This window comes from Lagenorhynchus albirostris, chromosome 9, assembly GCF_949774975.1.
Source record: "Lagenorhynchus albirostris chromosome 9, mLagAlb1.1, whole genome shotgun sequence".
NCBI classification, from domain to species: domain Eukaryota; kingdom Metazoa; phylum Chordata; class Mammalia; order Artiodactyla; family Delphinidae; genus Lagenorhynchus; species Lagenorhynchus albirostris.
The window spans coordinates 9118695-9134461 of record NC_083103.1 but is presented as its reverse complement, the minus strand read 5'-3'; the positions used below and the strand labels follow the sequence as shown (position 1 = coordinate 9134461).

At 48.0% G+C, this 15767-nt stretch overlaps 1 protein-coding gene across 5 annotated transcripts; it reads right to left on the bottom strand.

Annotated features, from left to right (window-relative positions):
* Window positions 1–318: 318 nt before the first annotated feature.
* Window positions 319–15152, bottom strand: TUT1 (terminal uridylyl transferase 1, U6 snRNA-specific). Of its 5 annotated transcripts, none has more exons than XM_060158949.1 (10): window positions 15007–15134; window positions 13472–13874; window positions 13204–13394; window positions 4914–5229; window positions 4629–4729; window positions 3107–3576; window positions 2430–2539; window positions 2151–2261; window positions 1876–1968; window positions 319–1506 (listed from the first exon to the last, which is right to left on the bottom strand). In XM_060158949.1, exons 3-10 carry the CDS (start codon window positions 13216–13218, stop codon window positions 362–364), a joined length of 2361 nt encoding a protein of 786 aa, XP_060014932.1. In that variant the 5' UTR covers window positions 13219–13394; window positions 13472–13874; window positions 15007–15134; the 3' UTR covers window positions 319–361. The 5 variants fall into 5 exon arrangements, with proteins under 5 accessions (XP_060014932.1, XP_060014931.1, XP_060014929.1 ...); XM_060158948.1 differs by having other exon boundaries at window positions 13472–13974; window positions 15007–15131; XM_060158946.1 differs by lacking the exon at window positions 13472–13874 and having other exon boundaries at window positions 15007–15152.
* Window positions 15153–15767: the final 615 nt, after the last annotated feature.

Below are 15767 nucleotides of genomic sequence, written 5' to 3'. Positions count from 1 at the left end.
TTCTATTAAGTGAGAGAATGAAGAACCCTGAATCCAAATTTCAAGCCCTGTCACCATTCACAACTCTGGGCAGTAAGGTAAATGTGGAAGCAAACTTGGTACTTCTCAGGTGCTGCTCAAGCCACCCACCCAGCACTCCATCTTTCCAGAACTCTACTGAGTGGGTCCAGGTGCCAAACACACACTCCTCCTGGGCTCTGAAGGAAACATACTGAGAGACCTATCTTAGGGTGGCGAGAGAGGGTACCTGGGAGAGGCTGCATTAAGCACTGGGGGGAAGGAGGATTATTACCAGGTGGAAATTAGCAGAAACTAGCGTTTATTAAACTAGCAGCTTTATTGCCCTTTACGGTCCCCATCTTCACTTGAGCAGGTTTCGAAGTGCTTGAGGGAGGAAAACCTGTAAGAAATGATGGAGATCAGGGAACAGGCCTTGAGAATCCCGGAGTGGGGTCACAGTGAGAGCCTGGTCAGCCTGGGAGACAGACACCACGAAGGTCAGGAGTGGCTTGGCCCCTGGCGTCTGTTCAGTACCGCTCAGGCCTCGCAGCTGCCGGGTGACCCGAGCCTCAGTTGCCAGCCACTCTGCTCCTGTGTCAGCACCAGCTCCACCGCCTTCCTTGATTTGCTGCAAGCGTCTTCGGGCACGCCGCCGCCCCTGCCACACTCGGTGGCACAAGGCACAGCGCCAGCCCACTGAGGAGAGCAACGCCCCCTTCCCTGCCTCGGCCTGAGACCCTTCTCGGGCTGCCTCAGGTCCTCTGGGCCCCTGCTCAGCCAGCGCTGCGGGGCCTGACCGCCCCTCTTCTCCAGTGCCTAGATGCTTTCCGGTCATCGGGGCCAGCTCCCCTGGCTGCCCAGGGCTCCTCATGGCCCAGTCTTGCACTGACTCTCCAGCCTCTATCGCCATTTCTTCCACCCCATCTTCCCCGTGGCCCCCTGCACGTCCCTGCTGTTCCTCCTGCCCCCCCTCACAGCTTTTCTGTCCGTCTAGTTTCAATCTTTTGCTTGTCCCTCCCTGGGAAGGCTCCCCAGTCCCACCTCCCTCTGACCGCAGTCTCTTGGTTCCCTGTTCTATATGGCACCCCAAAGCCTCCTGTAACACCTGGGCCAGGGCAGCAGTGAGCTGGGTGAAGGGAGCGGAGGGTAAGGGGATGGGTGTTGCAGACAGCAGGGAGCTAGGGGAGCTGGGCTGCAGAAGGGGAAGCAGCCCCCAGTCGCGACCCCGGGAGGAACGGCACTGGTACTGGAGGCTTCGGCAGTAACCGGCTGCCGCCTGGCAGCAGTTCTGTAGCCGCCCGACCACCCGGCTGGTCACGTTGGCTGCCACGTTGTGACTCAGGTCAAAGGGGTCCTGGAGATTCATGGGACCGAGGCGCAGACCCTCCCAGAGATGAGAGGGCAGGCCCCCTGCCACAGGCAGTGCCTGACCCTCCCGCAGGGACAGCAGTGAGCCACGAAGATCCCAAGAAGAGACGCAGGAGAAGAACTGGGCCAGCAGGGAACCTGGAGGAACAGAAAACCCAGGGAAAAGGGGTCACCTGGAGGCCAGAAGTGAGGTCAGCCCTGTGGCAGAGCCATTCCCTTAGCTGGACTTTCTTTTTCCCTCCCAAGCGGCCCAGAAGAGTGCCAGGGCCAGGCTCCTCTGATCCCTATACACAGGAGGCCACACCTCTCTCCCGTGGCTCTCCCAGATACGCCCCTTCCCCTCGCCAGCAGCGTGGCCTCGGGCAAGCCACTCAATTACTCCAAGGCACGGTTTCTTCATCTGTTAAGTAGCAATAACAGTATTAGCTACCCCACGAGGTTGCTGTGTGCCGGTAACTGTGTCATTAGCACCATTTATTAGTCCTCTCCCAGGCTCCCCAAACTCACTCGGGGGCTCCTTATTGGTGCTGGGCTCCAGTCTCGAGGCATCCCTGGGAAAACTACAGTCCCAGCCATCAACCTCCACCTGTTCGCCCTCACCTATGAAAGTAAAAAAAGGTGAGGGTGAGCCTGGAAGCACGAAGATTAAGGGGGGGCGGGGAGGGTGGATATGGGAGTGATAGCAGAGATCTCATTCCCAGGGAAGCTCAATATGTCTAAGTGAGATGAAGAAGAGAGATGAAGCTCACGAGACAGAGCGGGTGGAGGCCGGGCTACTGTACCTGCTTTCTGGGTGAGCTGGGACACAGTGGGCAACACAGGAGGGTCCCTGGTCTGAAGGAAATAGATCACGAGCAAGGTCAGGGCGTAGTTATTGAGAAGTGGGCCACTCCCTGGGTAAATAATCAATTAATTCCGGTTAGATTAGAGGCGGTTCTGATCCCCTCCTTGGCAGTTTTCGCAACCCTGGTTCCTGTACCTGCCACCTTCCTTCTCTCCCTGAGTCCCTGCCTCTGCCCCGACACGAACACAGCCCCAAGTCTGTCCTGATTCATTCTCACCTGACAGCCCTCGACCCTGAGCCCAGCAGCGCAGAGTGTACACAAGGGGCCGTACTCGCCCATCCAGCTCAGAGCAGAGGCTCAGGAAGCGGGAGTTATGCAGGGCCAGCCTGGGACAGAGGGGGGGACAAGGGTGTTAGGGCTCAGGAACCTATCACCCCCAGCTCTTATTCCAGGCTTGTGTAATGGGGGCCAGCCGGAAGAAGGCCAACAGAGGGTTTCCCGAGTTTTCTGACATGGTCTGGAGAGAGTATGTACAAAAGAACATCAAACGTGTCTGGGAAACACTACATCCTATAAATGTCTTAGTTACAGAGCATGTTATTGTAAGACTGATCAGAGCCTTTACTATGCAAAGAAAGATAGGAAGGGAGGGAGAGGGAGGAAAGAGGAAGTGGGGGAGAGGGAGGGAAGGGAGAAACCTGCCTGTGTTTAACTCAGCATTTCCCAATGCTAAAACTTATTCAACCATGGAACTCTTTCCTAAATCCTTAAAAACAGTATCCCAAGAAACACACTTTCCAAACATTGAAATGAAAGCCAGACATGAGATGAGCATCAGAAAGACAGACAGGACCAAATAAGGACAACCAAAGGCTCAGCTGGTGCAGGGCACCCTCCTCAACCTCCCCAGAGTGCCCATCCGGCCTTCCCCGCCACCCCCCAAACAAAGGTACCGGTTACTGAGGGAGACGTCACCGTGGAGACCTGAAGGCCGATGGCAGAACTTGACCACAGGGCGTCGGGCAGATGGCACAGTTTGGACTCGGTACACTCCAGGGACACAGCGCCGAAGAATGGATCCCACCAGCTCCAGCATGGCTCCCCCTTCTGCTTTCTCCCCCTTCAGGGCCTCTGCCAGTTCCATGGCCTTCCCCAGGTCCCCCTCTCCCTGGTCCTCCTGCAGTGGCGAGGATGGAGGCAGGGACTGGGGAGAGGCGAGGGTCTCAGAGGCCAAAGCAGAGTCTGGAGTCCGGGGTGCCAGAGAGGAGGAAGGGACTTCACAGTCCAGGGCTTCCGAGTCTTGGGGAGAAGCTGGAGGCTGTGAGTCTGGAGGGGAGGCTGGGATGCAGGCCAGGGCTTGAGGATCCAGTGGGGATGCAAGGGCCGAGTCCAGGGATGGAGATTCTGCAGCCTTTGGGGCTGGCTGTGGATGGAAACGAGCTGAGTAACTGCCTCACCTGCGGTCCCCTAACCAGGGAACATTCCATCCCTAAGGTATACCTATTACTGCTTATTATGTGCCAGCCTCTATCCTAAAGGCTTTATAAATATCAACTCATTTAACCTTCACAAGCTTTTTTTTTTTTTTTTTTTTTTTTTGCAGTACGTGGGCCTCTCATTGTTGTGGCCTCTCCCGCTGCGGAACACAGGCTCCGGACGCGCAGGCTCAGAGGCCATGGCTCACGGGCCCAGCCGCTCCGCGGCATGTAGGATCTTCCCGGACCGGGGCACGAACCCGTGTCCCCTGCATCGGCAGGCGGACTCTCAACCACTGCGCCACCAGGGAAGCCCTCACAAGCCTTTTTAAAAATTAACCTTTTAATGCCATAAAATAAACGGTCAGTATTTTAGAAAAACGTTATTGTCATGAAAAACAAAAAAAGGCAGAGGAACTGTTCCAGATTAAATAAGACTAAAAAGGGAATTCCCTGGTGGTCCAGTGGTTAGGAATCCAGTGCGTTTCCACTGCAGGGGGCACGGGTTCAATCCCTGGTGGGGGAACTAAGATCTGTAAGCTGTGAGGTGCAGCAAAAAAAAAAACCTTTTGTGGGTGAGAGGTATATGGGAACTCTGTACTTTCTGCTCAATTTTGTTATGAACCTAAAACAGCTCTAAAAAATAGTCTATTTAAAAAATAATGACCCTTTCCTATTCCCAAGGCAGGATCTGTACATTACATGTTAGAAAACACAGATAAGCAAAAACATAACCCATTATCTCCCCAAATAAGATATTATACATGCTATTTTGAAATCTGTTTTTTTCCCTGTTACAAATGCCATTTATACCATGTTGATTCATTTTATCCTATCCAATATCCATACATATTCACATTTCTCCAATTATAATAACCCTTTCAGGCAGGTCCTATTACCCCCATTTTATAGATGAGGAATTAAGGCACGAGAGGTCAAGTGTTTGCCCAGACATGACCATTTCCACTGACTCTTCACAGCTGCCTCCATGGTCACATACCTGGGGCTCGTCCAAGTCCCCCAGATCCAGGAAGAGGTCAAGATCACAGCCATGGACGTCAAAGCTGTTTATGGAAGAGCCAAAAGGATGGACCACACAGCCTGGGTGCCAAGCAGAGAATAAAGGTCAAGAGACACTGCAGGGAGTAAGTGGTGGAAGAACAAAATGGGGCACAAAGATGGAAAAGCAGGCAAATGAACACCACTAGCTGAGGGAGGACGGGGGATGCAAACACAGGGGAGGAAGGACAGGGAGGGCTCAGACACAGTGAGGGAGGTGACACACCAGGGAAGAACTCTGTGAAGACCTCCTGCACCAGGGCCACCACGAGGCTCCGAAGCTGCCGCTCAGCCTCAGACAGCTCCCTCAGCCCCACGAGCTTCGCCATTTGTGCCTCCACGTCCGGGGCCTCCGCTAGTGCTTTTGCCAGCTGGTGACTGTCGGGGGCCACTCCTTTGGGGGACTTGGAGGCTGGGCTCTGGAACTCTTTCTGCTCCCGTGGCCGGACCCTCAGGCGATGTCCTCCCAAGCTGTGCTGGGGCTGTGAGAGAACAGCTTCCCGGGCACCCACGTCCCCCATCTCCACAATGGCAAACACTCCCTGTCAAACCACAAGAGGGACAATGATGATGGTTTTAGAACCTAGAATCCAAACACATGGTCTGACAGTGGGTGAGAATCTTTAAAATGGGGACCACCATATAAATTGGGAAATTTGTTTGCTGTTTCCATAACATCAGAGAACATATTTATTTATTTATTTAGGCCACGCCTCGAGGCTTATGGGATCTTAGTTCCCCTACCAGGGATTGAACCCACGCCCTCGGCAGCGAAAGCGTGGAGTCCTAATCACTGGACCGCCAGGGAATTCCCACCAGGGAACATATTTAGAAAAGCAATTATCTCCTTCACTCAAATCGCATACATTTTATTCTCACCCAAGCCTGCCTCTGAAAAACCTCATTTTACCTATTTTATAAAACCCCCGTCTTCCCAATGACATTTCACTGGTAATACTGTGACTCACCCCCTAACTTTTCCTGCTTTACTTAGACTCTTTTAATATTAAGAATCCATGTAGGGTCTTCCCTGGTGGTGCAGTGGTTGGGAGTCCACCTGCCGATGCGGGGGACGCGGGTTCGTGCCCCGGTCCGGGAGGATCCCACATGCCACGGAGCGGCTGGGCCCGTGAGCCACGGCCACTGGGCCTGCGCGTCCGGAGCCTGTGCTCCGCAGTGGGAGGGGCCGCAGCGGTTGAGAGGCCCGTGTACCACAAAAAAAAAAAAAAAAAAAAAAAGAATCCATGTAATGATCACTGTGTTAGGCATAAATATAAACATATAAACCCTATCTTCAACAAACTTACCAGCAATATGACAGCACTGCTGCTATGATTTGGTTGAGTTTAATGATATTCATTGGGTCATTTTTTTTTTTAAGGTAAAACGTTAGCAGGAGCAGAAAAAATATAACTGCTCTGGCAAAAGGCCATATTTTTTTATATTTTCTTCAGTGGTAAAGCTAGAACCTCATCCTGCTTATACAAAGGTACTCTCTACAGTAATCAAGACAGTGTGGTACTAGTGACAGAACTTTAGCTAAACTCACTAAGAAAAAAAAGAGAGAAGCCTCTGATAAATAAAATCAGAAATGAAAGAGGAGAAATAATAACGGATACCACAGGAATACAAAGGGTAAGAGAATATTATGAATATGAAAAGCTATACACCAACAAACCTACAAAGGGACAACCTAGAAGAAAGGGACAAATTCTTAGAATCACACAACCTTCAAAGACTGAATCATGAAGAAATGGAAAACCTGAATAGACTGATCACGAGTAAGGAGAATGAAACAGTAATCAAAACGTTTCCCAAAAAACAAAAGTCCAGGACCATCAAAGACTTAATACCTATCCTTCTCAAACTATTCCAAAATATTGAAGAGGAGGGAACGCTTCCTAACCTTTTTTTTTTTGGTGGGGGGGTACATGGGCCTCTCACTGTTGTGGCCTCTCCCGTCGTTGCGGAGCACAGGCTCCGGACGCACAGGCTCAGTGGCCATGGCTCACGGGCCCAGCCGCTCCACAGCATGTGGGATCTTCCCGGACCAGGGCACGAACCCATGTCCCCTGCATCGGCAGGCGGACTCTCAACCACTGCACCACCAGGAAAGCCCCCTAACTTATTTTTACAAGGCCAACATCACCGATACCAAAACCATACAAAGACAACACAAAAAAAGAAAACTACAGGCTAATATCTCTTGGGAACATAGATGCAAAAATGCTCAACAAAGTATTAGCAAATACAATACAATAATACCTTAAAAGGATCATACACACCATCAAGCGGGATGCAGGGATGGTTCAACAACCATGAATCAATCAACAAGACACATACTTTAACAAACTGAAGAATAAAAATAGGATCATCTCAGTAGACGTAGAAAAAGCATTTGACAAGATTCATTACCCATTTATGATAGAAACTCTCAATAAAATGGGTAGAGAAGGAATGCACCTCAATATAATAAAAGTCATATATGACAAACCCATAGCTAACATCATACTCAATGGTGAAAATCTGAAAGCTATCAGGAACAAGACAAGGATGCCCACTCTCATCACTCTTATTCAAAACAGTATTGAAGTCCTAGCCAGATCAATTAGACAAGAAAAAGAAATAAAAGGCATCAAATTGGGAAGGAGAAGCAAAACCATCACGATTTGCAGTTGACATGACTTTATATATGGAAAACCTTAAAGACTCTACCAAAACCCACTAGAAATAATAAATGAATACAGCAAAGTTGCAGGGTACAAAAATCTGTTCTCTTTCTATATGCTAACAATCAGCCAGCAGAAAGAAAAATTAAGAAAACTATTTACGATCACAACAGAAATAATAAAATACCTAGGAATAAACTTTAAGGAGGTGAAAGACATATACACTGAAAACTATAAGACATTGTTGAAAAAAACTGAAAAAGACACAAATAAATAGAAAAACATTCCATGTTCATGGATTGGAAGAATTAACATTGTCAAAATGTCCTAAGGCAATCTACAGATTCAATGCAATCCCTATCAAAATCCCAAGGAGGGCTTCCCTGGTGGGGCAGTGGTTGAGAGTCCACCTGCTGATGCAGGGGACATGGGTTCATGCCCTGGTCCAGGAAGATCACACATGCCGTGGAGCGGCTAGGCCCATGAGCCATGGCCGCTGAGCCTGCGCGTCTGGAGCCTGTGCTCCGCAACGGGAGAGGCCACAACAGTGAGAGGCCTACGTACCTCAAAAAAAAAAAAAAAAAAAATCCCAAGGACATTTTTCACAAAAACAGAACAAAAAATTCTAAAATTTATAGGAACCACAAAAGACCCCAAATAGCCAAAGCAATCCTGAGAAAAAAGAACAAAACTGGAGGTATCACACTCCCTGATTTCAAACTATATTACAAAATCATAATAAGCAAAACAGCATGGTACTGGCAGAAAAACAGACACACAGATCAATGGAACAGAACTGAGAGCCCAGAAATAAACCCACATGTATATGGACAATTAATTTACAACAAGGAGCAAAGAACATACAATGGAGTAAGAACAGTCTCCTCAATAAACAGTGTTCAGAAAACTTGACAGCCACATGCAAAAAATGAAACTAGATCACTATCTCACACCACACACAAAAATAAACTCAAAACAGATTAAAGACTTGAATGTAACACTTGAAACCATAAAACTCCTAGAAGAAAACACTGGCAGTAAGCTCTTTGATACTGTTCTTAATATCTTCCTAGATATGTCTCCTCAAGCAAGAGAAACAAAAGCAAAAATAAACAAATGGGACGACATCAAACTAAAAAGCTTCTGCACAACAAAGGAAACCATCAATAAAATAGAAAGACAACCCACCAAATGGGAGAAGATATTTGCAAATGATATATCTGATAATGGGCTGATATCCAAAATACATAAAGAACTTATACAACTCAACCAAAATTTTGAAAACAAAGAGACTGGACTTCCCTGGTGGCGCAGTGGTTAAGAATCCGCCTGTCAAGGCAGGGGACATGGATTTGAGCCCTGGTCCGGGAAGATCCCACATGCCGCAGAGCAACTAAGCCCGCGCGCCACAACTACTGAGCCTGTGTTCTAGAGCCCGCGAGCCACAACTACTGAGCCCACGTGCCACAACTAATGAAGCCAGCGTGCCTAGAGCCCATGCTCCACAACAAGAGAAGCCACCGCAAGGGAGAGTAGCCCCCGCCTGCCACAACTAGAGAAAGCCCGTGCACAGCAATGAAGCCCCAACACAGACAAAAAAAAAAAAGATTAAAAAAAAAAAAACTACAATGAGATATCACCTCATGCCTATTAGAATGGGTATTATCAAAAAGGCAAGAAATAAGTCTTGGTGAGGATGTGGAGAAAAGGGAACCCTCGTGCACTGTTGGGAATATAAAGTGGTTCAGCCGCTATGGAAAACAGTATGGAGATTCCTCAAAAAAATTAATACTAAAATTACCATTCAATCCAGCAATTCCACTCCTGGGTTATTATACAAAGAAAACGAAAACGCTAATTTGAAAAGATATATGAGGGCTTCCCTGGTGGCGCAGTGGTTGAGAGCCCGCCTGCCGATGCAGGGGACATGGGTTCGTGCCCCGGTCTGGGAAGATCCCACGTGCCACGGAGCGGCTGGGCCCGTGAGCCATGGCCGCTGAGCCTGCGTGTCCGGAGCCTGTGCTCCACAACGGGAGAGGCCACAACAGTGAGAGGCCCGTGTACAGGGAAAAAAAAAAAAAAGATATATGCACCCCTATGTTCACTGCGGCATTATTTACAATAGCCAAGGTATGGAAACAACCTAAGTGCCCCTGAATGGATGAATGGATAAAGAAGATGAGGTGTATATATACAATAGAATATTAGAGTATTACTCATCCTGCATGCATGCCACAACTAAGAAGTCCGCATGCTGCAACTGAAAGATCCCACGTGCCTCAACAAAGATCCTGCGTGCTGCAACTAAGACCCAGCGCAGCCAAAATAAATAAGTAAATAAATAAAGTTTTTAAAAAAATAAAGTACTATATGTACCATAAAAACATCTATTAAATAGATAAATAAATAAATAAATAAATGAACAAACCAAACAAAAACAAACACATAGATACAGAGAGGAGTAGTGATTATCAGAGGGGAAGAAGCAGAGCAAAATGCGTAAAGGGGATCAACTGTATGGTGATGGATGGAAACTAAATTTTTGGTGGTGACCATACTGTAGGGTATACAGAAATAGAAATATAATGTTGTACACATAAAATTTATATAATGTTACAAACCAACGTTACCTCAGTTAAAAAGAACTTTTTTTTTTGGCCATGCCGCACAGCTCACGGGATCTTAGTCCCCTGACTAGGGATTGAACCCAGGCCCTGACAGCCAAAGCGCTGAGTCCTAACCACGGTACCACCAGGAAGTTCCCAAACAATTTTTTAATTTAAAAAAAAAAAAAAAAGACAGTGTGGTACTGGCATAGAGATAGACATTCACAACTTCCCTGGTGGTGCAGTGGTTAAGAATCCACCTGCCAAGGCAGGGGACACAGGTTCGAGCCCTGGTCCAGGAAGATCCCACATGCTGCAGTGCAACTATGCCCACGAGCCACAACTACTGAAGCCCACGCTCCCGAGCCCATGCTCTGCAACAAAGAGAAGCCACCGCAATGAGATGCCTGTGCACCACAACGAAGGGTTAGCCCCTGCTCGCCACAACTAGAGAAAGCCCGCATGCAGCAATGAAGACCCAACGCAGCCAAAAATTATTTTTTTAAAAAAAAAGACAGACATTCAGATGAAGAGAATGTAATTGAGACTCCAGAAATAAACTCGTACATCTATGACCAACTGATTTTCAACAAAGGTGTTAAGACCATTCAATGGGAAAAGAACAGTCTTCTCAACTGGGATAACTGGATAACCACATGTAAAAGAATGATGTTGGACCCCTACCTCACGCCATATACAAAAATTAACCAGAGGGATGGCTTCACCAGCACACAGGCCTGAATCACAATTGGAGAATGACAGATAATAGATTCACAGTTTCTTTTTGGGGTGATAAAAAACATTCTGGAATTAGATCATATGATGGTTGCAGAATCTTCCAAATATACTAACAAACAGTGAATTATATATCTTAATAATATATAATATCAATTGACAATACAAGGAGGGGAAAAAGAAAAGGGGGTCCCCCGTCTACCCTCACTTCTACCCTATGTCAAATAGCACAAAGAACCAAAGTGAAACTAAGGAGAAAGGCAGCCACTTGGGCCTGCCCAAGTGAATCTTCTGATTCTGAGGAATCACACAGCTCAACAGACTGCAGTGCAACACCAAGTTTGCAGCCGAAGCCCCAGCTAGCAATTAGGTGTCTCTTTGCTTGGCCTTGTCTGTGTGCACATATTTCTCTCAAGAACGGCACAAAAGGCATCAGGGAGGGTGGGATAAGCAGATTCAGAAGGATGTATCCCAGCCATTTTTCTCCTCTCAATACCAGCATCCCCAACTACAGCCACTATTTACTGAGGTCTTTATTTTTTTTTTGCAAGTTGTTTTTTTTTTTTAGGCCGCGCTGTGTGGTATGCAAGATCTTAGTTCCACGACCAGGGACTGAACCCGTGCCCCCTGAGGGCTTATTGTTAACCGAACAGTTCACGTAAGCTATCTCAAAGTCTCATAAGATTCCTACAACAAGGTATGTGTTATTATTCCCTTTTTACAAATTAAGCAGCTGAAACTCAGAGAGGTTAAGTAACTCGTGACTGCCTCCCAAGTAGGGACTCCCCCAAATCTCCAACTTCCCCAGTGATGATCTCAAGGAAATGTTGTGGAGATTAAATGAGATATACAGTACTTAGGGCTTCCCTGGTGGCGCAGTGGTTGAGAGTCCGCCTGCCGAAGCAGGGGACACGGGTTCGTGCCCCGGTCCGGGAAGATCCCACATGCCGCGGAGCGGCTGGGCCCGTGAGCCATGGCCGCTGGGCCTGCGCGTCCAGAGCCTGTGCTCCGCAACGGGAGAGGCCGCAACAGTGAGAGGCCCGCGTACCGGAAAAAAAAAAAAAAAAGATATACGGTACTTAGCATATAATTGGTGCATAATAATTGCTCCATAAAAATTTTAGTCATTATTGTTATAATTATTGATAGAAGCCTCAAAAACTTGAGGTTTAAATTCAGGAAAAGATCTTTCTTTACAATTGAAATAAATATGAACAAAAATGGTGGCATTGAGCTTTCTGAAGAGTTCACCTGGGACAGACACTGCCAATTGCCCACCCAATATACATTCTCCCAACTTCCTTACTAACAGAACCCTGCTTTTTGCTCAGAGGGGCAAAGTGCCCAGCTAAGAAAACTTCATTTCCCAGGCTTCCCTGTAGCTAGGAGTAACCAGGCAATAGACAGAGTTCTGGACAATGAAATATAAGGAGATGTCTGCTGAAGAGGCCTCTGAGAAATATTTTCCTGGGAAATAAAGAAAGCGGGGGAAGGGATCAGACTCAGATGACCCTAGCCTTTGATAGTCTGCCCTTCAACCTGCTGCTGCTTCTTGTCGGAAGATGTGGAACCAGCATAATCACAACTCTGAAGTGAGAGCCATATGCCCATAATGACAGAGCAGGAAAACAGTAAAATCTTGGACGGCCCAGGTCTGGACTTCTTGTTATAAGAGAACAACTGAACCCTGCTTGTTTAAACCATTGTGAGTCGGTTGCTGAATGCAATTTCTAAGAAAAACAGACCCCACGGCGTGGTAAAAGAAGACCTGAGCTGCTAAGTAGATTTGGGATCATCTAAGCCCACAAAACCAGAGTGTAGCCTCAGAGCTACAATATGACCACGGAGCACATCACCACAACGGCAAACTTTTTCCAGGGGACTAGAGAGACTCTGACAAAAGGTCGGCATGGAAGCAAGACAAAAAGGACCACAAAGAACAAGTCTGTTTGTCTTGCATTGTCCAGACGACAGGGTATTCTGACCGGATGACCTCAGTACCTTTCAGCATAAGTTAATAAACTGCTAGCTGGTTTATCAACCAGTTTCTTGAAGGGTTAGGATAGATGTCCCAATGGTGTGGTCTTAAAGCACCCACTTCACTGTAGTAGTTACTCATTTAATTGTCTACTTCCTCCACTAGACTGTAAGGTCTGTGCAAGCAGGGACCATGACTAACCTATGCACTACTCAGAATGCAGTTCTAAGCAGTGCCTAGTACAAAGTTAGCAGCTAATAAATATTTGGCAAATAAAAGACTGACTGAATAAATAAATGACCAACAAGTTCCCCAGTGACTAATTCTGACGAACTGATAAAATCCAAGCAGGGGTGGGGGGGCGAGGGTGAGAGACTCACAAAGCTGGACTAGCCCAAGTACTGGAGTGTCCACCAAGGGCAAGCCACATTAGGAACCAGCAGAAACAGGCTGCTGGTCTCCCGCCCCATTTCTTTTGGTGTGCAGGACACCTGACTCATTCTTTACCCCCAGAGCCACTCACTCTACCTTGTCCTTGTCCATGACAACACTGGCCACAGGTCCAAATGCCTGGAAGTACTCAGAGAGCTGAGCAGAACCCACATCCCGGGGAAAGCCACTGACAAACACGCTTCGAAGTCCCTGGGCCTTTCGAGCAGCTCGTAGTTCTACCAGGTGCCGGTGCTTTCGGCCTCCCAGGTGGGCCTCTAGGCTGGGTCCTGCAAAGACAAACGTGAGGACAAAAACATCCAAATTGCTCTTCAGTGTACCTACCCCGACTTTTTTCTCGGCATACCTAGATCCTACTGATTCTTCCAAGCCATAGAAAATGTGGCATTTGAATGACAAAGTCCTGGCTCCTTGCAGCTTCCTCTCTCGTCCATTTGTCTATATAAAGCATTTTAAGTGGTTCCCAAGAGAACTGGCTGTACACAAGTATTATTATTTTTTTTAATTTCTTTTTTTTTTTTTTTTGGCTGCATTGGGTCTTCATTGCAGTGTGAGGGCTTCTCATTGCAGTGGCTTCTCTTGTTGTGGAGCGCAGGCTCTAGGCGCACGGGTTTCAGTAGTTGTGGCACATGGGTTCAGTAGCTGTGGCTCGCAGGCTCTAGAGTGCAGGCTCAGTAGTTGTGGTGCACGGGCTTAGTTGCTCTACATCGTGTGGGATCTTCCCGGACCAGGGCTGGAACCTGTGTCCCCTGCATTGGCAGGCGGATTCTTAACCAGTGCGCCACCGGGGAAGCCCCACAAGTATTTCTTAAACCATCTACAAGTGCTAGGTAGAGCAACACCTGCACACTGTAAAGAAATTAACAGGTAACTTATCTAGGTCATTTATAGAAGAACTAAATAAATCAGGACCCTAGACTATTTATCATTTCTGGGTATATTATAGAGATTACAAGTGCAGGATCAGAAGTCACACTACCCAGAATCAAATCCCAGCTCTGTCAAGCTGTGCGAAATCTTGGGCAACTTACTTAACCTCGCTGTTCATGTCTCCTCAGGTATAAAATGGAGATAGTAATAGTACCTACCACATTGATATTATTCATATATAGCACTTGCCTGAGAGTCTGGTACATGGTGAATGCGGGAAAACTTAGCTGATTTTTAAATTTTTATTACATTTTGAGTCAGCTGCTTGATGTCACCAGTGTATATGTGGGGCCAGAGAAGACTATCCTGGATTTCTGGCTTGCCCTACTGGACAAGTGGTAGTGCCACTCACAAAGGAAAAGAATGAAAGATCATGTTTAGGGGAGATTATGATTCCAGACTTCAAAAGTGGAATATGAGGTTTCATTGAGCTTCTCACGCTGTCATAAAAGGACCTTGTCTCCTTTTCCAAACCCACGTTCCAAACATGCATACCATACTACTTCACCCATCTCTGCCTTTGGGAAGCTCCTCTGTAGGGCTTCCCTCACTTAATTACTACCTTCTCTGTGACCGGGCAGCTTTCCAAACACATCTATAAGGTACTGAAATTGTTTCCATCTCTAGGTGGTGAGCTCCTTCATCTCTAAATCCCCTCTCCCCGCTCTAGAACCCAGCGGAGTAGCAGGCACAAAGGGAATATCCAATAGATGACGGTTAAAGAGGAAATAAAATAACGAAACTTCTGTCGTCGAGATTTCGGATACTGGGAAGCTGGGGTGTAAGATGGTGGGACTCTCCCCCGCTCTGTAATCCCTTCGGACAGCGGAGAGAAAACGGAGGTGAGACCCTACCAACCGACTTGGCAAGAACTATGACCTATAACCCTAACTTTCGCTAGGACCCAAAGACGAAAGCCCATAAACACCCCCCTCACTAGCCACCGCTTACGGTTGGCCGTAGTGACGTGGCAGAGGCAGCAGCGGAAACCCCCGCGAGGCAGCGGTTCGACATCCGAATCCACCGCAGCCATCACAACTGTCCGGTACTAACAAAATGCAACCACTTCGGCCACGACCGGAACTCACTTCTACAAATTGCACCATGCTGGGAAGCAACTTCCGCCCGTCCGATAGGAAGTGACGTAGCCGTCGCCCAATCGCGCGGTACACTCCTCCGAAAACCGAGCTCTTTCCGCTCAAGGTTCCGTTTCCAGCCCGACTTAAGCCTCTACCAGCTTTCGGAATACCATCTACGATGCTTATCTGCATGCGGTAAGCCGATTGGCGTGCTCTGAGCTGTTCAGACGTTGATTGGCCCAAAGGTCATGAATATTCATAAGGCAGCCACAGCGTGCGCCGGGTTTCTTGCCGGGCCCACTGCTTGACGGCAGGCGGTTTCCCTGCTGGGTGGTCGAGAGCAGGCTGTGTCCTCCTTCAAGGGGCAGTAGAGACTGTATCCTCAACCCCATATTTACCTAGTGAATAAAGGCGGATCCTCCACAAAGCCCGCACTGTCCCTAGACTCCCAACCTCCTCAGGGCTGTTACCCTCTCCCTCTGCCGTCGGTCCTCTCCCAGAATGGGAGTTCTGCAACCTCTCCCTAACCCTGGTTGGGGAGCTCTGCCCCCACCGGGCACCTTCCGCACTCCACGGGCTACAGCCAGATCGCCTCTCTTCCGCGTAAGCGGGCTGCGTGGAGTGCACCCACCA

Excerpts from the sequence above, each read along its gene's own strand:
- TUT1 (XM_060158946.1), bottom strand. The coding sequence starts at position 15,088 with ATGGCTGCGGTGGATTCGGATGTCGAACCGCTGCCTCGCGGGGGTTTC. Across the intron at positions 5,230-13,203 it reads TTGTCATGGACAAGGACAAG|GGAGTGTTTGCCATTGTGGA; the intron begins GTAGAGTGAGTG and ends GTGGTTTGACAG. Across the intron at positions 1,969-2,150 it reads CCAGCTCACCCAGAAAGCAG|GTGAGGGCGAACAGGTGGAG; the intron begins GTACAGTAGCCC and ends TTACTTTCATAG.